This window comes from Neolamprologus brichardi, unplaced genomic scaffold (assembly GCF_056152115.1).
Source record: "Neolamprologus brichardi isolate AB-2024 unplaced genomic scaffold, ASM5615211v1 NODE_ptg000031l+_length_7269946_cov_1, whole genome shotgun sequence".
In the NCBI taxonomy this organism is placed as follows: domain Eukaryota; kingdom Metazoa; phylum Chordata; class Actinopteri; order Cichliformes; family Cichlidae; genus Neolamprologus; species Neolamprologus brichardi.
In genome coordinates, this window is record NW_028270136.1 from 6,191,845 (window position 1) to 6,215,167 (window position 23,323).

The 23,323-nt window shown below is 42.4% G+C and overlaps 1 protein-coding gene across 1 annotated transcript; it reads right to left on the reverse strand.

Moving 5' to 3' along the window:
• Positions 1 to 1,918: 1,918 nt before the first annotated feature.
• Positions 1,919 to 16,666, reverse strand: zgc:86896 (actin-related protein 2/3 complex subunit 1A-A). Its single transcript, XM_006807854.3, has 10 exons — positions 16,551 to 16,666; positions 16,023 to 16,148; positions 15,287 to 15,391; positions 7,480 to 7,702; positions 7,259 to 7,366; positions 4,017 to 4,223; positions 3,791 to 3,866; positions 3,316 to 3,506; positions 2,599 to 2,689; positions 1,919 to 2,080 (listed from the first exon to the last, which is right to left on the reverse strand). The coding sequence occupies exons 2-10, from the start codon at positions 16,084 to 16,086 to the stop codon at positions 2,075 to 2,077; spliced, it is 1,071 nt and encodes a 356-aa protein (XP_006807917.2). The 5' UTR covers positions 16,087 to 16,148; positions 16,551 to 16,666; the 3' UTR covers positions 1,919 to 2,074.
• Between the last annotated feature and the right edge of the window lie 6,657 nt (positions 16,667 to 23,323).

Consider the following 23,323-nt stretch of genomic DNA (forward strand, 5'->3'; position numbering starts at 1 on the left):
AAAGACGTAAAATAAGAACAGCTCGGGGATAAGGTCAAAGGTTTATCTGCCTCTTACTATTGGCTGATAGTGAGACTAAGACCATAGTTTGTTTTTTGACCAAGTGGACATCTAAACCAATGAAATCAACCATATATAGATAAGACCCGAAAGGGGCATGTTTGGAATAAACCTGAACCACTCCTGAAATTGAGATAATTTATATCTTAGTGTCTCTTAGTTATAGACCTGGGCGATTGTGGCTCAAGAGTTGGGAGTTCGCCTTGTAATCGGTTTGAGCCCCGGCTTGGACAGTCTCAGTCGTTGTGTCCTTGGGCAAGACATTTCACCCGTTGCCTACTGGTGGTGGTAAGAGGGCCCGGTGGCGCCAGTGTCCAGCAGCCTCGCCTCTGTCAGTGCGCCCCAGGGTGGCTGTAGCTACAATGTAGCTGCCATCACCAGTGTGTGAATGGGAATGACTGGATGTGTAAAGCGCTTTGGGGTCCTTAGGGACTAGTAAAGCGCTATACAAATACAGGCCATTTACCATAGACCTGTCATTTAGTCTCATTCTTTTCCATGGTTAGAAATTAGTCACCAGAACATCCCTACTTGAAGGTATCCAACTAGAGTGAAGGTAATTTTCTAATCACGCGACACATGATGTGATGTCAACATTGGTGTGAGACACCCACAACACAGCAAGCTTGATGGTCCCATGCAACGAGAGTCCAGCCAGTATTATGGGGCCTTAATAACCGTATTACCTATAAGTCAACAGCATGTTCACTCTCCCTGTCTGGAAACCTGTGTGCTTTCCTCAGATCCCTCCAAAGTTTCTGTTCTGGAACTCCCTCGAGTGAGATAACCAGATGTACCCAAAACAGTTTAGCAAGTCTTCCACACTTTTCCCAGTCCCAGCTACCATTGTTTCTCCTCACTCAAATGAGCTTCTGCTTTAGTTCCCACAGTCAGTTTTGCCATACCAGTCTCCTGTTTGTTCTCAGTAAGTTACATTTAGGCTACGTTCACTCTGCAGGTCTTAATGCTCAATTCCGATTTTTTGATCAAATCCGATTTTTTTGTCTGCTCGTTCACACTACAAATAAAATGTGACAGCAAACGCGCTCTAGTGTGAACGCTCAAAGCGGCCGCATGCGCAAAAGAAGACCTCACACACAATGCGTTCTGTTTAGACCCAGAGCAACAGTATTGTTTGACTGATGGTCTTAATATAAAGACTTCGGACTTTACGTTTCCCAATTTTGCTTTAAGTTATTTTGTTATTTACATAATAATGTAAATAACCTAATAATGATCCTTATTGCTGTTTTAGAGGAGCGGTGCTTCAAAGGATAGCTGCAGATTTCTGTCAGAATCTGCAGATTATGTACAAATAAAATGTTAACGTTTCTCCAACGTTGTCTTCCCAACAGTTTCACCGGATGGCCAGGAAGCGTTCGTGATGTCTTATCGGGCGCTTCTCCAGCGCTGATAATTAGCATCTGTCTTGTGTCAGTGACGTAAAAGATGGATTTAATGCGACATGACCATCAAACAGCAGTAGCTTTCTAAAACATCAGATATGTATCGGATTCAGTACCACATACAAAAGTGACCCAGATCGGATTTGAATATATATATATTTGTGTCGTTCACACTGTCACACCATGATTGGATATGGGTCACATAGGGTCAGAAAAATCGGATTTGATGCGCTTTCGCCTGCAGTGTGAATGTAGCCTTAGTCTGTAAATAAAGCTTTTAAACTTCTGGTGTGCTGGGTCTGAATTTAAAGTCCAGTTTGCGCCAAATACACGACTGCAGGTCTAAAACCCTAAAGTCAAGTAAACCAGCCGTAACACAGGATTAGCTACACTGGCCTCCATATGTACTGACAGAGTAAGTTATGTAAAGCACAGTGGATCCACAACAGGCAATACATTACCCATTTATTTTAGTAAACAATTAGTTTTTTGTCAAATATCACAAATCACATGTGCTAACAGCATTTCCCAGTTACTGGAAAACACAGATGAATGAATGAACCAAGGATGTGTTTGATCTCTGACTCAGCTCAAGAACAAATGTGGAGTCAGGGCTGCAAAAGAGAGCAAAAACAAAAGCATATTAGAACATATGAGCCTTTAAGATCTGAATGACACACAAGGATCATCAAATTATGTGTTTCTTGTTCCATTATAGCTGATGGCTAACACTGAGCACAGAGATACAATACACCTGAGTGTATTATCAGTGTGGATCTCCATTAATACTCTCAGGCATGAAATTCATATTTTCCAGCCTTCTAAGGTTTATATAACTCTTAGTAACAAATTTAACAATTCAAATTTACATTCAAGTGCAGCGACAAATCACTTTGAGTGTTTTGGAGATCTGAAATCAGAAAACTGGTCTGAGCCTGTAATGTGAGATATTTAAGAAACATTGGTAAATTTGCACTAAATGTGTGCATCCTACTTTTACTTTATCGAGAAGCCCGACTTCAGTAAGCTGAGCTTGCTCAGTTTCTCATCATCAGAGCGATTCAAAAAAGATTGTTTCAAAAATAATTACTACATCCACTTCATCTTTTTGTATTTTTACTGAAGACAGTACCTTAAAATCCCAGATCACCATAGCTCCATCCAGACCCACGCTGCTGTACTGCACAACTTTGGCTTTGCCCAGTGATACAATACGCAGCTGCCTGCAGAGCACAAAGTAACAGCTAAGAAAGGAAATGACAACAAAGGTGAAAATATTTGGACAGAGAAAATGTCTGACACGTACTAACAGATGCTCTTCTGTGAGCAAAGTGAGATGAACAGGTATTACATAAATGATGGTTTTAAAATCAGTTTCCATTTTAATTTGTCAGTTCACTTGAATTGTATTTACATAGCACAAAATCACAACAACGGTCACCTCAGCACACTTTACTTTGTAAATAATATAGAGAAACCACAACAATCATATGCCCCCCTATGAGCAGCACTTTGGCGACAGTGGGAAGGAAAAACTCCCTTTTAACAGGAAGAAACCTCCAGCAGAACCAGGCTCAGGGAGGGGCGGGGCCATCTGCTGTGATTGGTTTGGGAGCCAGAGATTAATAATAATTAATGATTAAACAGAGAGAGGTCTATCAACACATAGTGAGTGAAGAAGAAACACTCAGCTTTGGAAATGTTGGCAGAAAATAAAGTGGTGAGAGCTGTAGGATGACAAATAGTATAAAATATTTAAAACATGCTTCCTTCACTCAGTTGTTTAAGAACAGAACCTCCTCAGCAAAGGTTATTGTGCCTTTTCAAATTAAAAAGCAGTATTCCTCACGTGATGCTGTTTTGATGAAGTGCTTCCAGGTCACTGGTTTCCTCGTCAGTGGCCTTTTTGTCCAGGTTGCGAAAGTGTTGCATTGCTGACATATTCCCTTTGGAAGTCTGCTTTGGGATATCAAGCTTCTTCACAAACTCCAGAGAGCGTGGACCCTTATACGTGTACTGGTAGGGGCAACAGTCATGTCCCTGGGTGCAGAAAAAGCACAAAAGAATATCTGATCATTTTGGATATTCTGTTTTTCAATGTGATATTGTGTGACTAATGGCCATGGAGCAGCAAAGGTCAGACACAATTTAGTATAATTTTTTCTTTTATTTATCAAGGCTTCAGTTTTGTCTTTCTGTCTTGAACATGCCTTTCACATTACTCAGAGTCATTTAATCTATTGATAATATGGAGATTTTACATCTTTACACAGTTGAATAATTTTGATATACACAGACAAACACATGGAGCGGGGCATAGTTACCGCAGCAACAATCTCAGTAGGGCTGATATAGAGGACGCTCAGCAGTGGCAGGCTGTCACTGGTCAGCTGGATTACCCTAACAGACAAACAGGTGAAATGATATAAGGTCATGCACCTGTGGCACTCCTATATACAAGGAAAGGTTTACAGTAATGGCTATATGTTTAAGTGAATAAAATAATACTCCTCATATTAATGAAGTAAGTGGTTTGGAAGCAATACTTACTCCTTCCCCTGTGTGGCATCAGCGACACTGATGCTGCTGTTGTGGGCCACCCAGGCCAACTGGTCTCCACTGGGAGAGAAAGAAACACTGTGTACCCACCCACCACAGTCTTTATGCTCCAGCATCATCTCCCCAAAAGGCATCTTGGCCCCCCAGGCAGTGGGCCCGGGCTTTTCCTCAATTTCCTTGATGTAGGTTGAGAAAATCCTGGGAAACACAAATATCTCTTCGGTAGTTCTTAAATAGTGAATCGGTGTGTTTTGTCTACTTCTTCATTCCCATAAAGCCTGCATGGCCCATAACCAAAATGAATAAGACATCTGTGGTTCAAGTGTACTGACATTATTTTATAACATAAAACCTTGTGGTTGCCTTTCATGCTTGACATATCTGACTTTTTGCTTTTATTATTTAAACATTTTTACACAAAACAATATTAGGTTAAAGCAAATATAGTATAAAATTAAACTTAGCACAAAAAGCAGATTGATGCTTGATGGCAGTTGTTTATTTCTCCTTAAATGGTGCTACATGTTTAAGGAGAATGTGTGAATTATGCAGCAGAGTTGAGTATTTGGGCTGTGCCGTTGAAAACTTATTCTGCTACTGACTTTTGTTTTGAGCTTCTGGTGACAATAAGGTGATTAATCGACACCCGACTAGCAACACCGGCTACAACAGTCAGTTTGCTTCTCATCCAAGTATGCCATGTTTGACTGATCAGGCAAATGTTGGTGTTCTGCAAAACCGAGCTGCAACATTATTTCGCGTGAGCCCTAGTACCATCTATAAACTGATGGTCAAGCTCCATATAATGCAGGAAGATAGGCTGTGAAGTGGGCATGCCAAGAAGATGACACGACAAGAAGACCATTTCCTCACCCTGTCAGCCAGACGAGCCAGGAGGTCTGCTATGGCTGCCCTTCACTGTCAGGACCAGTTGCGGTGGTGCTGGCAACACATGCACTGGACTTGAACATGTGAAGGAACATTAGCGATGAGTCCATATTCTGCCTACAGCAGATGGATTGTTGGGTAGTGTGAAGACGCAAAGAACACTGAGCTGATTTCTTCACCAGCCAGAGATTTTGGTTGAGGCGGTGCGATGGTGGTGGCGAGGCTTCTCCTCACTGGAGGCAGTTTCAATGCTGAGAGATATCGAGATGAGGTTGTGCAACCAGGCAATCCCATATCTCCACAGTCCGGGACCAAACTCTATTCTCCAAGATGACAGTGCTCGTCCCCACAGAGCGCAGTTTACCAGAAACCTCCAGAACTTGGGAGGAGAGTGGGTCGATTGGCCTACCTGCAGTCCTGACCACAACCACATTGAACATTTGCGGGATCAGTTTGGATGTGATGTTTGCTCAAGAGTGACAAATGCTGGTTGAAGAATGGGACGGCGATCCACAGCAGTGTGTGACCAAGCCAGTGACCAGCATTAGGAGGAGGTAACAGGCTGTTGTGGCTATGTATGGTAATTCAGACTTCAATGATCCAGTCCAATGAATGACACCAAACAACAGTCAAACTGGCACTGCCAGAGATGATTTGGAACACTTTCCTATGAAAGTAATGTGTCTTCTTTATCCTGATCATGGCTTTAACCTGAAATTCCCAACACCTGCTAACTCTAGACTTAGTCGAACTTTGTGTAAATGGTAAATGGACTGATTCTTATATAGCGCTTTTCTACTGTCCTGGAGTACTCAAAGCACTCTACACAACACGTCGCATTCACCCATACTCACCCATTCACACAAGTACTCTATGCCTCTCATTAGGGATGGGTATGGTTTAGGTTTTATCCGATACCGGTGCCAAACCGGTACTTTTGAAACGGTGCCGGTGCTTAAACGGTGCTCAAACCGGTGCTTAAAGAATGGAGAACACAAATTTGGTCCAAAAACCTCTCATGTTTAGCTGTTTTTTTTGTAAAAAGATAACAATGTTAGCCTTTTCTGCAGCTATAGGGCATATAGCTGGTATCACTCTTGGCTGGAAGCAGTGCTTCAATAATGGAAAAAACACAAACTTTGTCCAAAAACCTCTCATGTTTAACTGTTTTCCACTTTTTCTTTGGTCATTTTAGCCTTTTTGTCCAGGGTGAAGGGAGTATCTGCCATCAAACAAGAAGACAGCCGCATGTAGCTATGATGGTGTTTGCTAGTTCACCTTACATGCATTAATGTAATAACGTGGTTAGCCTACTCAACGTAAATTACACACGAACAACATTAAGCTACTCACGCAGAGAAGAACAGCTGCTGCTGCCATCATCATCCTCATCATTTCTGCTACACTGGCAGGGCTAGGGGCCAGGACTCTCCTCTTCGGGTTTTTGGGGGATGTTGCTAACTCCGGGTCGATAACAGGCACCACACCCGCAGTAGATGTGCTCAATGTGAGGTTTCGCCGCAAGCTATCAAATACGGCGCATTTCTCTGCTTTTAACAAAACGCTATATGTCACCAGGTGTTTCATCAGATTTGAGGTGTTACCTCCTTTGACAGTATCACAGTATCAGCTTAAAGCACTTGTTGCAGGCTGCTGAGTTTGCATATTTTGCTGTGAAGTACAGCCAGACTTTTGACTGCTTCGCCTTGGGCATTTTTAATCTGTAGCTCTGCTCTAAAAGAACGTACGTACCTGGACCCGCCTACTATCCTCGGAAACATAAAATGATTGGCTAGAATTCAAAGTGTGTGACATCTCAGGAAAAAAAGCACCGAAATAAAGCGCCGAAATGTGCGCTGCTTTTCGGTCTGGTTACTACCGTTTATGTCAGAACTGGTGCCATCATGGCACCGGATACCGGTACCCATCCCTACCTCTCATACTCATGCACATTCATACTCCAACGGTTGCATGGGGGTTAGTATCTTGCCCAAGGATATTTGGCATGCAGACTGGGGGAGCCAGGAACTGACCCACCAACCTTCCGATTGGCAGATGACGTGCACTACCTCCTGAGCTTTAGCCACCCCTTAGGATTTACACAAAGTAAATCCTAACCCTCATAATGAGGGCAACAGAAGACTGTAAGTGTGATTAAGTCAAAATAAATTCCACTGTATTAGTTCGTGTTAATCAAGGAGCAAAATCCAGTGCAACAGTGTGGCTTGAAGATTTGTCTAAAACAAATTTATACTGAAATAAGAAGTGCAAATATGTGAGAAAGATGCAGTTATTGTGTGTCTTCATCATGCAAAGATCGACCACAGGTTTCGTTGTAGTTTCACCTGCAGTGAAGGTCTGCAGACCCTGCAGCCAGGAGAATGTTGTTGGGATGCCAGTCCAGACTCAGCACTGTAGAGCAAATTGACTTCTTGATATGCTTACTCAGCCACCTAAAGTGGAGGAGGAATGTTAGAACCATTCCTATAATACTAACAAAAAATCAACATCATCACGTCTTATGTACCAAACACGAGTCTTTTAAATGAGATCTTATATTGCTCACCAGTCATTTTCCTGCTCGAAGTAGCAGATAGAGATAAGACGGGCTCCACTGCCCAGGGCAAACTTGTTCTCCAGTGGGGACCACTTCACACATGTGGCTGCACGGTTGATGCGTACCAAGACTAAGGTAGGTTTCCAGACACCATCCTTCAGGGTCCACACATAGGCATTGCGGTCGGAGGCACATGTCACTATGCGATTAGACTGCGGGGCCCAGTCTATGCCTATGGACAACAGATATGGACACTATATATCTGAGAAACAGCTGCAAGAAGGTATAACACAGAAATATGTGCATGAAATCTTATAGTTGATAGGTATCCTCACCCATCACACACAAAACAGATTTATTGAATCGATTTATAGATAATGGTAGAAATAATTTCCTGAAGCATTCTTTATGGCAGAGGAGTTCAGTAAGTCTGAGGAAGACGGCTCTCTACTATGTCAGTAGTGTGGAATGGATCAGGTGAGATGGGCTGTACATGATAGGAAGCAGTTTGTCCATCACTGACTAAAATGATTCTGGCCAGTGATGGTTCCAGCATTGTGAATTGATCAGAAAAGTAAATGGCATTTGTGACAGACTGCTAAAAGACCTCCAAGATGTTGCTGCACGCATTAAAGGATCTGAGCTTCCTGAGAAAATAAAATGAGGTGTACCTCAGGTACCTGTAGCTGTACCTCAGGTACCTGTAGCTGTACCTCAGGTACCTGTAGCTGTACGTCAGGTACCTGTAGCTGTACGTCAGGTACCTGTAGCTGTACCTCAGGTACCTGTAGCTGTACCTCAGGTACCTGTAGCTGTACCTCAGGTACCTGTAGCTGTCCACCTCCTCACCTATGATTCTAATGGGCCTAGTCACATTCTTTTCCCCTCTCTTTACCATCTCTTTTATGTTGCTGACATTCAGAAGGAGGTGATTTCTGACTGATCGCTTCACAGACCTCCTCACCAGCTCCCTGGACTCCATCTCCTTACTCCTCCCTTAATACTCCACCTTCATTTTTTGCAACTCCCCTTTGTTCCCTGACCTAATGACCCTCGTCTTATCATTCAGTACGCCTTCAGGTCATTGCTTGATATGATGGTATACTTGCAGATATTTATATAGTCAGTGACGCCGTCTGTAATGGTATTCATGTATTGGAATTTATGGTCTAGCAGAGGTACTGGATACTTGAACTTAGCTAGCCACTGACAGTCAGTTATACTTGGCCAAAATACAGACATTTAAACCTCCCAAAAGGTGCTACATCTGTTGCAAACACATGAAACTAACATACCATGACTGGATAAGAGCTTTAAAATGTGCATTACAATTTATCCAATTACTTTCATAAGGATTTTTTGATTTATTTAAAAACACAAATTATACCTTTGCAGTCAACTCCATTTAAAGCTCTAATATAAAATATAAATCATATCATTCATATCATGAAGCACATACTTTTGGTGTAATTCATCTGCAGTCAATTAGATTTTGTTTCATTGGTCTATAAACCCTTCTTATGGACTTATTAGAGGTCTTATAGGTCTTATAGATCTTCTTTAGTCCACTGGCCTTGGTTCATGGCCCAAACAATCCCCCTTTCTGACATCTTAGCAATTCAACGTGTCAGACCTACATGATTCTTTCCAACTCCGCCATTGCCTGGTGTCAAGTCCAGGATGAGAAAGAAGGAGGGTTGGGCGTGGGTCTAGCAACCCCATCCTCTTAAAAAAAAAAAAAGTCATGCTACAGAAACTGCAACAACAAATACATCCCAACAACTGCCTGGACAGGTAGACTCCTCTTCAGTGCGGCACATGACGCGTGCCAGTGAAAGCCATCGGGAAGCCAGCTCGCTGGCAAGTCTCCAAGGGCAGTTGAACCCACTATCATCCAATGTTATGCATCCACTAATGCAGCGCGTTAGTGGGTGCATCGTCATGGGTGACTTGAATGCCAAGGTGGGAGGCGACAACACAGACAGAGAACTCATCATGGGTAGACACGGCATAGGCACCTGCAACGAGAATGGAGAGCTGTTCACTGACTTCTGTTCCTTTAATGACCTAGTCATGGGTGGCACCATCTACCCACACAGGAAGATCCACAAGACCACTCCGACTTCACCAAATGGGAAAACTGACAACCAGATCGACCACTTCACCATCGACCGTAAGTGGAGACGAAGTATGCTGGACGTCAGAGCAAGGCGCGGTGCTGATGCAGCCTCAGACCATCAGTCGCTAGTGGCAACACTGAAGACCAAATTGAGATCCTTATGCAACTCTTCAGGAAGACCACCCCACAAATTATATATACATAATATAAATAAAATTGAATTGAATTGAATTGAATTGAATTGAATTGAATTGAATTGAAATTCAACATACAGTTTTTGAAAGACGACAAGCAAGCAAAAGAGTTCAACTGTGAAGTCAGGAACAGGTTTGAGGCCCTTGGGGATCTGGTCAAAGAGACAATAGAGAACTCCTGGACAGAAATACAGAAGACCTGGAAGGCCGTTTGCACCAAAGTCCTGGGGAAGAAGGAGAGGGAGCAGAAAGAGTGGATGACAAAAGAGACATGGGAGAAGGTAGGGAAGAGGAAGAAGGTGAGGCAGAAAATTAACAGATGTCAGGATCAACAAGAGAAAACAGACCTCAGAGCACAATATTGGGAGGTGAACCGAGAAGTGAAGAAGAGTGCTAGACGGGACAAAGGACAATTTGTGCACAGTATGACAGAAGAGGCAGAAACGGCAGCCAAGCAGAACAACATGAAGAGAGTGTGTGAGATCACCCGGACCTTGTCAGAAAAGATAGGTGGAATATTTTGAAGAGATCCTGAATCCACCACCACCGCAAACAGTTCCCGACACAGGGCCTGATGGCATCCCTCCAGAAGCTCTCAAGACAGACGCGGCAGCAGCAGGGGAGATGCTACATCCTCTCCTAGTGAAGATATATGAACAGGAGCAAGTGCCCTAACTATATGCCTAAAGCATATAGTTAGGGCTGGACCAGGTGACCCTGAATCCTCCCTTAGTTATGCTGCAATAGACGTAGGCTGCCGGGGGATTCCCATGATGCATTGAGTTTTTCCTTTCCAGTCACCTTTCTCACTCACTATGTGTTAACAGACCTCTCTGCATTGAATCATATCTGTTATTAATCTCTGTCTCTCTTCCACAGCATGTCTTTATCCTGTCTTCCTTCTCTCACCCCAACCAATCACAGCAGATGGCTCCGCCCCTCCCTGAGCCTTGTTCTGCCAGAGGTTTCTTCTTGTTAAAAGGGAGTTTTTCCTTCCCACTGTCGCCAAAGTGCTTGCTCATAGGGGTCATATGATTGTTGCGTTTTTCTCTGTATCTATGAAGCGCCTTGATTCAACTTTTGGTGTGATTTGGCGCTATATAAATAAAATTGAATTGTAGAAAATTGAATTGAATTGATTTGAACAATGGAAAACTGACCAACCCCTTCGCAGTGAAAACTGCAATGAGGCAAGGCTGCATGCTGTCAGCAATCTTCCTGGTCATCATGGACTGGATCATGAGAAGAACCACAGAGCAACACCGGTATCCAGTGGACCTTCACCAAACAGCTGGAGGACCTGGATTTTGCAGACGGCATCAGCCTTCTGTCTCACAAGCAGCAACATGCACAGTCCAAGCTTACCCGGCTCGCTGAGGAGGCAGAAAAGACCTGCCTGAAGATCAACGTCAGAAAAACAGAGGTGATGCAGCTGAACAACCGACAAGAACATCCACTGCAGCTACTTGGTGGAAACCAACCTCTTCGTCTACCTAGGAAGCATAGTCAACAGAGATGGCCACGCAGATGAAGACATTGGGAGCCGGATCAACAAAGCAAGGCTTGCATTCAACTCCCTGCAACCCATCTGGAACTCCAAACCCCTATCCCAGCGCAGCAAGGTCCGCATCTTCAACACCAATATGAAAGCAGTCCTCCTGTATGGGTCCAAGACGTGGCAGGTGACCAACACCATTACCAGCAAGACAGATTTTCATCAACAAGTGCTTGCGACACATCCTTAACATCAAATGGCCTGAGAAGATCTCGAACACAGACCTGTGGAAGAGAACCAGCCAGAACCCGGTTGGTCAAGACATCAAGAGGAGAAAATCAGGCTGGATAGGCCACACACTCCAAAAACCATCCAACAATGTCACAAGGCAAGCACTGGACTGGAACCCACAAGGAAAAAGGAAAGTGGGGAGACCCAAACAGACATGGAGAAGATCTGTCGAGAGCGAAGTGAAGGCCGCCGGAATGACGTGGACCCAGCTGAAGAGAACAGCCCAGAACAGAGTCCGTTGGCGTGGTGATGTTGAGGACCTGTGCTCCACCGGGAGTCTACAGGAAAATTGATTGATCGAATGATTCTTTCCGGATACATTTTATGCTGTAAATAAAGTATATATTTTACCAGATTTTACATTTCTTTCTGTTCCCGTGATCATCCCCTGCTGCTCTTGCCGTTTTAGAAGGGGTTCTCTTCTAACTTACACACGTGACAAGTACATGACCTAATTATAATAATACACTTCACAGCACCCGAACATTTGTGCGTGTACAACATGGGAGATTATTAAACCTGTAACCCCATAATTAACTCTCTGGGTTTGTTCAAAATCACCACACTTTCAGCTTGTTAGTGGCCAAAAGTGACCACCAACAGATTAGGTCTGTGATTTGTATTATTTTTATGGGGTTTTTTGCCATTTTTTCTGCATAAAGGTTTTAACTAACTTCAGTTCTTTTCATAAATATAAAATATTTATTACTTTTTAAATTTATCCCTTTAAACACCAGTTTGTTTGTCCACTCTGCTAGGTGAAAGACACTTCGCTAGAGCTGTTGGTGGCTGTAGCTCAGGTCAGTAGAGCAGATCTACTGATTGGAAGGTTGGTGGTTCGATTCCTGGCTTCCCCTAGACTGCATGACAAATATCCTTGGGCAAGATACTAACCCCAAATTGCTCTCTGATGCATCCATCGGAGTATGAATGTGTGTGAATGTTAGTTAGAAAGCACTTAGAAAATGTGCTTAAAGAAAGAAGCACATTCCTCCATTGCTTTGGCATGTGGGATATCGCCGTGGTAGTTTTGGTGAAGCCAAAGACAGACAACAAAATCTTCCTCTGTTGCAACTGGAGGAGCTGGGGAGAAAGTTCTGGGTTGTTTCCCCTGTGCCAGTTTTCATCTGAGGAGTTCCTCTGCCAAGGTGCCCAAAGGAAAGACGTTGTCCTTGGAGCTCCTCCGTCAGTTGGAGTCTGAACCCCATGCCTTTTTTACTTCCTGAGAACTTCCAGTGTTGTCATCCAACATGCTATGTATTGCTTTATTCTGGTTTAGGCTCACATCGCCACTTCATCTATAATCCTCCAATCCTCACACCTTCGCCTGCTGTGCAGGTTTGTCAGGGTGCACAGCAGCTAAAAGATCTCCTTTGTTATAAAAAAGTCAAAAGTAGATCTCAGGCTGCTAATGCAGGAAACTGCACACAGGGTGACTCCTGGTTTGATACCAGTGGGTACTGGATTGTAGAGCAGTCTCTCTTCAGTGGTGGGACCCACATGGTTTTCCTTTCATGAGGGATCCACTCAGTCACCGGCTCCTCGGGCTCAGAAAATGCTTCTATGTTCTTTTCCATCAGCTGCTCGGCCTCCACCTCCATGCCCCCCAACCCCAATCCTCCCCCAAAAAAGAGGACTCAGGCACTGGCTAGTACTCTTCATCAATGGTGATGCAGTCAGCCTCTTTGGAGATTGTCCCCTCATCTTCTGGAGAGGAAGTTTCTTCATTTTGGGCAGATGTCTTTTCTTCAAGGGCAGAGGACTGCTGCTGTCCTTGCTCTCTGACCAGATCATACAGACAGTGCTTGAAGCAGTGATGACCTTCTTGCCATATTGCCAGAATAAATGATCTGGAAGCTGTTAGGTTTACTTACAGCAGTAGCAACGTCTGCACCTGCATAAACTCCAGGACACGTTTACAAACAGTGTTTGTTGTTGTTTGTGCTGCAGCTGCAGGTTTGAACTCTGCAAAATATCCTCTGATTGGGTTTTTTTGTTTTTGTTTTTGTTTCTAGAGTTAATATTTGGGTATGGTGTCTTTTTGAAAAATACAAGAGTAAAAGTGCTTTTAACATGTGTTTCAAAGCTAAGTTTGACTGGGAACCTCAAAGCTCAACAACCTGCATCCACAGAAATTCACTGCAGCCCATGTAATGTTTGATGCGTCATTATTTATTCCAGTCTATCTTGCAAATACATGTTTGTGCTGCAATGTCATGCACAAACACAAACTATTAGATCCTTAAGATCAAACCTATGTCAAAATTGTTTCATTATTTTGGTCCATTGGAGTGTGGTAACCCATCAAAGGCCGCTACTAGAAACGAGGAATATTACATGAAATCGCTTGTTTGGCCAAAAATGGGTGAATGATGTAATTTGGTAAAAAACATTAAAAACTACAATTTTCATGTGTTGAGTTTAGAATGAAAGAAAATTTACCTAAATTGCATGATTTAGTACTGCCAATAACAAGGAATCAAAAAAGGTGGTTATAATGGGTTTCAATTGGCCAAAAATGGCCATGATAGAGTCAAGACGAACAATTTGGTGTATAGTGAATATTATTGACATTATTAAGGAGCTGATGTTGAAAATTAAAAAAATATAGACCTTTGCTCAAGAACTTCTACTCCTGCACCATCGAGAGCGTCCTGACGGCAAACATCTGCACCTGGTTTGGGAACAGCACCAAGCAGGACAGACGAGATCTGCAAAGAGTGGTGCGCTCAGCCGAACGCATCATTCAATCAGAGCTCCCTGACCTGCTGTCCATCTACACCAAGCGGTGCAAGTCCAAAGCTAGGAAGATTATGATGGACCTCTCCCATCCCAACAATGGACTCTTCTCACTGTTGAGGTCTGGGAAGCGCTTCCGCTCCCTTAAGGCCAAAACAGAGAGAATGAGGAGGAGCTTCTTCCCCCAGGCTATTCAGGCCCTGAACCAGGTGTAGGACTGGACTCTCTCACACATCACATCACCACACGCACCACCACTCGTTTCCTATAATGCTATAATTCCTATAATTTATAATCTTTATAATCTCTTTCTGCTATTTGCACATTTCTTACTGTAAATTTCTAAGTTAATTTGTAAATTTTGTAGTAACCTGTAAATTGTAAATACTGTAAAACTTTTTTTCTGTCATTTAATGGTCGGGCATTGCACAGCTACAAGCATTTCACCCCCATGTCATACTGTGTATGGTTGTGTGTGTGTGACAAATAAAATTTGAATTTGAATTTTCATTCCATTTGCATTAACAGAACGAAAATGGTTGAAAAAAGAAAAGTGAACAAATAGCCAGGATAGAGCCCAGAGGGTTAAAGCTAACACAATGAACATCTTTTTTATTTGGAAAAAAAAAACAACATTATGGAATAAAAATAACAAAAATAAAACTCATTAACTAAAAACACAAAAAAGGGATAGAAATATTAGCACATATCAAATATTTATGAAAGGCTATCAAGGATGATCATTTTATAAGAAGATATTTTAAAAATTATCTAATTTCAATAGGCAGACTTTTCCACTTTTGTTTGCTAACCTTGAAATAATTGAGCAAAGGAAATGCTTAGGCACACGAGGGGTTAGGCATTAATAATTAACTGATGTACTTCTGAGCCAGCCTCTTTATTACTTTGAAAATGGGAACCTTTTGAAAATCATAATGGATTTTAACAGATTAAATCTTTCCATTACAGATATGGTACCTGTGATTCGTCCGCTGTGCTCAGTCAGCTCATGGATCTTGACCCAGTCTTTGCCATTTTTTTCATAGATGTTCACCGCATTGTTGTTAGGACTCACAGCAATCTCTGGAAGCAAATATGTCATCACTTTGTTTCAGTAGTCAAACAATAATGAAGAAATATGAACCACAGAAAGGCATTTATGTAAGAAACTAAGAGAGATATAAATTATATATAAATTCCTCTCTCTTGCTTCACATACATACATGTACATTGTCATATATATATGTCATATCTATATAGATATATGTCATATCTATAGATATATGTCATATCTATATATATATATCTATATATATATATATATATATATATATATATATATGTATATATATGTATATATATGTATACATACATATACTTGCCTGACCCTCTGCAGGTACTTGATGGTTGTATAACATGCCTCATTCACCTGTTCACACCCATTCATACAAGCAATTTCTTCTACACCTAAGTGCTTTCTATATAACATTTAAAAAAGGTAGTGAAGTGCAATGTTATTCAAAGGCCCAGATCACCTCCAGGTGTATACATACATGTATGCATTAAAGCTCTCTGAGTCAATTTCCTGTACTGATAATAAGATTGCCAGTGTTTCTCTGAACCACATTAACGCAATCCATATATGTGCATTTATGTGTGAGCTACTCTATAAATGGAAATGGAGCATGATTATTTTTTCTGGTATTTCACCTACGGGTCCTATCTTTGTTCCAGGTATGGCAGGACAGCGGCTCCAGTCCAAAACTGTACAGCGACATGTCTGAACAGAGGCAGACTGCTGGAATGCTGCTGCTGTCACAGTTGTTGTAAAGATGGGCTGCTGCATGTTCCAGGATGAAAGGAAGAAAAAAAAACAGGGTACACTTTGTTTGAGAGAACAGTTTTCTTAAATAAAGCAGAAATGGTTTGTTGTTTATACTTTTCTCTGTTTGAGGGTTTTATTAGAAATCAGGTTTCAAGAAGGGACTCTGGAATAGCTTTAGTGTAATTATAGTTAGTTGAATGAATAACGACTGGGAGATAACAACTTTATCACATCTAATGCAGACATATCGTTTGTTTGTTTCTGAAAACACAACAACAGACTACATTTAAAAGGTTTTAAGCCCAATAACATATCACCTAAATTCCAGGTTCTACTTTTGTTTTGTTTAAACAATCTGAAACTTAACAAGTTGCTTAGATTTGAAACAAACTAATTAGGGCTGATATTATTACTTACCCTGTGTCTGTGTGGTCAGGTAGTAGAAGAGGGTTCAGAGTTGTACTCGTGAGACTGTCTGCACGACAGGAGCTGTGCACTGTGTCCTGGTGAAGAATATGACTGTGTTATTGTTGAAGGGAGTGAAAGAACAGTGGGTGTGTCTACTGATAGCTGTTGAGCAAGCTTGCCTGCTCAGAAGTTTGCTGGGAGCAAATGTCTCCAATTCGCTCTCAGCACAGGCCGGTGATCAGCAGTTTGACTAAATTCTTCATACAAAAACATCTACTTCATTCATTCTTTGGGACTTACTTTGATTTTTGGGGATGAAACTGAATGAAGACTTTCACTGTTATTTTTATATCCTGCCATTATTATAAATCTGACCACGAGTAAAGCTATTTTAAATCCATATGTCCAATTATGAATAAATAGGGATCATTTACGTACACATTCATCAATTTCAGCTTTAAAAGCTCCCCTCAGCTCTTAGACCATAACCTTGTGTTTTGGCTGCAGGTCCATATGGGACGGCGTGTGGGTCTGGATCCGGACCGCGGTCCGCCTGTTAGTGACCTCTGGTGTATCAAATAACTGTAACTTTTTATCCCCTGTTTTGTTTGGACTTTTGATTAAGGTAAATATGTTTAACAAATAAATGAGCTAAAGTGTAAACCTCTTTGTTAGGTCCTTTGTGGTCTTTACATGTAATGCTTTATTGAGCACTTCTAAATTTGTTTATATAGTACAGAATGAATGGATGAATTACAAATATGTGCATTGACCCTCTGGGGTCCAGGGTTTCATTGACTGTTTTTCACTACTTTATATTTCACCTTTATATTTATATATATTTCACCCGATTTATCCGACTCCTGAATTAGATTCATCTTCAAAGTGAAAGAAAGCAAAGTGCTCCAGAGTCATACTTCAATGAACATACCTAAGTATACTTGGGCATGCAACCCGGAGACTGGAGCAGCCAGGGATTGAATCTCCAACCTCCTGATTAGTAGATGACTTCCTCTACCTCCTGAATAAAGCATTGCAGGAATGCCAGGCAGTACAATAAGACTGGCTAACACAGGTAAGAGCAATCCAGATGATGGAGGACACCAAAATGGCTCTCCACAACAAGAGCAGCTGGCTGCAGCCAGACCCTTCTCCTCCACAGCATGGAGGTATAACAGCTGAATGCAGGGTTGTATCCTCAAATGGAGACTTAAATAAGATGAGATAACAAAAAGAAGTTAGTTATATACATCACTATACACAAAGAAGCGATACAACTGGAACACAAGATAAGCACAAAATAAAACAGAAAGTAACATAACAGGAACACTTAACATAGGGAGGTTAGAGTAGACACAAGGGACAAAGACTAAACTGAGAGAAAAACCAAGGAATCCATTATAAGAGAAATTAAAGCTCCAAGCAGCAATGAAAGAGCCTGCTTACCCTGGGACATGTCTGGGCTGTGGGGGAGGCTGAGGGCGAGCTCAAGCATGCTGTGAGTAAGCAGTGACACAGTCGTGTTCTTCTTTTCAGCCTGGGATGGTAATTGGGCGATGTGTCATTTACCTATACCCTAACCCTATATTATCTAACCATATGTTACTCTGGTGTATATCATTTGGTGCAACCATCAATTCAAATCTGATGTTGTTTGGGACTCCAAGATCATGCAGACCATCCTCAGAAACCCCCTATGACCGAATGTCCCTAACACAGATAGTGGAGTGCTTGTCCACTGTACACGGCTAAAAGCATGTTAATACCATTTATCAGGAACTCAAAGGGACTGTGGATTAAAACAATGGAGGCCAGTCACCATCAAGTATGTACCAAGGTGATGCACTGTGTCCATTGCTGCTCTGTATAGGCCTCTAAGCCAGCTCATAACTAAGACTGATTCGCTAGCTGGGACCACATCTTCATTTTAGGTTTGACAGCATTTCTAGTAAATAATGTCAGGTGGCTTGAGCATGAATTGAGACTACGGTGTGGGGAAGGCTTCAGAGGGGACTGGCGGCGGCTCTCGGGCAGATAAACTAAGAAGGCACCCCTTAGAAGCAGTAATAACTGTTAAAGATTGTTGTAAATATATAACCGGTAGGCAGGTGTGCAATGATGCGATCACTTTGAATGAATTGTCTTTGTGCTGGTTTTCATCTTTGTTTTGTGCAGTTGGCTTCGTGTTCATACTTAAATACTAAGAGAAAAATCATCTGTAATGTGAGTAATTAAGAAACACACTGCATTACTTTAATAAAAGTGTTGTGTGTAATATGTAACAGTACTTTTTTTTGAGTAATGGCCCAACACTGATCACAACAAAGAGAGGAAATTTTTCCAATTTACAGTGGCTTGCAAAAGCCCCTTGAACTTTCCCACATTTTGTCACATTACAGCCACAAACATGAATCAATTTTATTGGAATTCCACGTGAAAGACCAACACAAAGTGGTGCACATGTGAGAAGTGGAACGAAAATCATACATGATTCCAAACATTTTTGACAAATAAATAACTGCAAAGTGGGGTGTGCGTAATTATTCAGCCCCCTTTGGTCTGAGTGCAGTCAGTTGCCCATAGACGTTGCCTGATGAGTGCTAATGACTAAATAGAGAGCACCTGTGTGTAATCTAATGTCAGTACAGATACAGCTGCTCTGTGACGGCCTCAGAGGTTGTCTAAGAGAATATTGGGAGCAACAACACCATGAAGTCCAAAGAACACACCAGTCAGGTCAGGGATAAAGTTATTGAGAAATTTAAAGCAGGCTTAGGCTACAAAAAGATTTCTCAAGCCTTGAACATCCCACGGAGCACTGTTCAAGCCATCATTCAGAAATGGAAGGAGTATGGCACAACTGTAAACCTACCAAGACAAGGCCGTCCACCTAAACTCACAGGCCGAACAAGGAGCTGATCAGAAATGCAGCCAAGAGGCCCATGGTGACTCTGGACGAGCTACAGAGATCTACAGCTCAGGTGGGGGAATCTGTCCATAGGACAACTATTAGTCGTGCACTGCACAAAGTTGGCCTTTATGGAAGAGTGGCAAGAAGAAAGCCATTGTTAACAGGAAACCATAAGAAGTCCCGTTTGCAGTTTGCCACAAGCCATGTGGGGACACAGCAAACATGTGGAAGAAGCTGCTCTGGTCAGATGAGACCAAAATGGAACTTTGTGGCCAAAATGCAAAACGCTATGTGTGGAAAACTAACACTGCACATCACTCTGAACACACCATCCCCACTGTCTAATATGGTGGTGGCAGCATCATGCTCTGGGGGTGCTTCTCTTCAGCAGGGACAGGAAGCTGATCAGAGTTGATGGGAAGATGGATGGAGCCAAATACAGGGCAATCTTGGAAGAAAACCTCTTGGAGTCTGCAAAAGACTTGAGACTGGGGCGGAGGTTCACCTTTCAGCAGGACAACGACCCTAAACATAAAGCCAGGGCAACAATGGAACGGTTTAAAACATATCCATGTGTTAGAAGGGCCCAGTCAAAGTCCAGATCTGAATCCAATCGAGAATCTGTGGCAAGATCTGAAAACTGCTGTTCACAAACGCTGTCCATCTAATCTGACTGAGCTGGAGCTGTTTTGCAAAGAAGACTGTGCAAAGATTTTAGTCTGTAGATGTGCAAAGCTGGTAGAGACAGACCCTAAAAGACTGGCAGCTGGAACTGCAGCAAAAGGTGGTTCTACAAAGTATTGACTCAGGGGGCTGAGTAATTACGCACACCCCACTTTGCAGTTATTTATTTGTAAAAAATCTTTGGAATCATGTCTGATTTTCGTTCCACTTCTCACGTGTTCACCACTTTGTGTTGGTCTTTCACGTGGAATTCCAATAAAATTGATTCATGTTTGTGGCTGTAATGTGACAAAATGTGGAAAAGTTCAAGGGGGCCAAATACTTTTGCAACCACTGTATTTGACCAGACAACATACAATTAATTTGCACAAATATAATGTCTTTGAAATGCTGCTTATTGGTGTTGGTCACTCTCAAAGCAAAGCTAGTGAGAAGCCAATATCTCTATTACTCTCTGCTCCAATAACAACATCAGGAGTGAGGCAGTGAATGAACTGTATCAGCATGTCAGTGAGCAGCAGGCGGCCCACCCAGATGCTTTTCTCGTCCTGTTTCAATCATGCAGACCCAAAGAGTGTACAGTGGTCCCTTGTTTATCGCGGGAGTTATGCTCCAAAAATGACCCGCAATAGGTGAAATCCGTGAATCCACGACTTTAGTTTTTACAATTATTACAGATGTTTTAAGGCTTCAAAACCCCTCACTACACACTTTATACACTTTTCTCAGACAGGCATGAACATTTTCACACTTTTCTCTCTTGTTTAAACTCTCAAAGTTCAAACCTTCGTAGAAAAAGAAGTTCAGCATTATAGAATGAAACCAAAGGTACCCTCGGTTGACTTTGGTGGTGCAAAACGTTTCATCGACATTGTTGTTTGTTGGAGAGAAAACTTACAAACATACAGTACAGCACTTCAGTTTCATGGTCCCTGTGTCTACCCGGCTAGCCCAGTTTGGCTACAAGTGTTTCTGTCTTCGTTGTCCCTTCTAGCTTCCCTCTTGCGCTCTGCGCACCACCGGGGTGGAGTTCATTGTCGACTCCCGCCCCTGGCTTCCACACATGCAAGCAATCACCTGTGACCAGCGCTCACTCAAGCTCAGTACTTAAGGCGGCAGCTGGAAGTGCTTCTTCCCTGGATTATTGTGTAACCCTTCTTAGTGTTCCTTTGTTTATATAGCTTTTTCGAGTAATTTCCATGTATTATTCTAACGTCGTTCTCCTGTCTCCGTGTCAGATTCAAGCCTGAGGACGTTCTGCCACTACTTTGTTGTGAGTTGGGTGAGTCAGTGTGGTGCAAGCTGGGCGAAGAATCTCTTCGAAGTTGACCAGCTGAACGCATTCTGTACTGTAAGGGAGACACAGCACAAGATTGATTGACAGTGGTCTAGAGCAGGGGTGTCCAACTCCAGGCCTCGAGGGCCGGTGTCCTGCAGTTTTTAGATGTGTCCTTGATCCAACTCAGCTGATTCAAATGAGCATAATTACGTCCTCAACATGTCTTGTAGTTCTCTAGAGGCCTGGTAATGAACTAATCATTTGATTCAGGTGTGTAGACGCAGGGTGAGATCTAAAACCTGCAGGGCACCGGCCCTCGAGGCCTGGAGTTGAAGATCCCTGGTCTAGAGCCAATGAGGACACAGAATACAATGCACTGTTAAAAAAAGAAGAAAAAAAAGAAAGCATAATGGCACCAAAACAAATCTGCAAAACAGCGAGATCATAAAAGGTGAAACGCGTTATAGCGAGGGACCACTGTACTTTCCAAACTGCATAAACACATTAAATTTCCACACAAGGAAACTAATCACATCACTGTTATGCTAATGCCAGCACACAAGTGTAAGCAGTGTTGGGTTCAAATATTGAGGAGGGGTTGAGGAGGTAATCAACTTTCATAATAACAACACTGGTCCGGCCGGGTGGAGTCAAACGATGATTTTAATGACACGCGTGGGAAGACCGCCACTGTACGCAGACAGCGCTGATCGCCAACTTACAGAGCATAAGCAGGTGTTTTATACCTTCTGGGCTTAAATTTAATACGCCCCCTAAACGTCACTCAGACGTTTAGACGTCAGACACATACAGTTCATACATAGGTTTCAAAACCACAATGACTTAACACAGTTTAAAATAACATTGTCTCCATCTCCACAGCAGATGCTTCCTGTCAACATTCTGACTTTCACTTCCCGTCTGGAAAATCAAACTGTTCCTCTTTTTGCAGAGACAGCAAGAAACTATTCCTCTTTTACAGAGACAATTTTAGAGTTACAAGCAAACATGATTAACTTCTCACCTATAAATGAGTCTATCTAATGTGTGAGTATATGTGGCTCGACCTCACACGAACTTGTAACCTTTTCCACCAGACAGAAGGCCAGCACGTACACATTTAAGATTATAACAAACATTCAAAAGCATTTAAGATTATGGATTCAACTCAACAGTTTAACGTGGTTATAACTGCACCTGTAATAAAGGCTAATCGGGTACCAATATGTTTAAACATCTGAATACAACATCACTACTGCAGATTGTATTATTAATGCAATGGTAATGATGATGATTATTAACAATAGCAGTAAAATATATCTCTAATTCCTCACAGCAGATACGTGTGTGGCCAGAGGGGTTGTCGGAGGCACTACAAGACTGCTTTTTCACCACAGACTAGGAGATCTTTAAAAAGGCCGCCACACACGACAGCACCACAGACCTGCGGGAACATACAGAAACTGTCACTGGCTACATCTCAGAGTGGATTGATGATGTCACAGAGAGCAGGACCATCACTTTCTGGACCAATACGAAACCATGGCTCACAGGTGAGGTCTACAGGCTCCTGAGGGTGAGAAATGCAGCCTTCAGAGTCGGGGATGAGGTGCAAATCGGTCAGTCTCGGCTGTCACAGGAGGAGAGGCAGAGACGGGTGCATTCACGGGCCTGTTTTTTCTGTGGGTCACAAGGCCATTTCGTGGCACGTTGCCCTAAGCTGACAAAAGGGGCCACTCACTCGTAGAAGCAGGGGTACGGGTATGGGGAACACAAATGATCTTTAAACCCCGTCTTTTGTTATCTGTCACCATTGAACATGATCATTTAGTTTACTCAGCGTCTGCTTTGGTCGACTCCGGTTCCGAACAAAATCTCATTGATATTTTCTTCGCACGACGGTTAGGG

Bases quoted from the DNA above. Each gene is read 5' to 3' on its own strand.
- zgc:86896 (XM_006807854.3), bottom strand. From the start codon at position 16,086: ATGTCGCTGTACAGTTTTGGACTGGAGCCGCTGTCCTGCCATACCTGG. The intron at 15,392-16,022 runs GTAGGTGAAATA...ATTTGCTTCCAG, and splicing joins CTGGAACAAAGATAGGACCC to AGATTGCTGTGAGTCCTAAC. The intron at 7,703-15,286 runs GTACCATATCTG...TGTTGTCCATAG, and splicing joins GCACAGCGGACGAATCACAG to GCATAGACTGGGCCCCGCAG.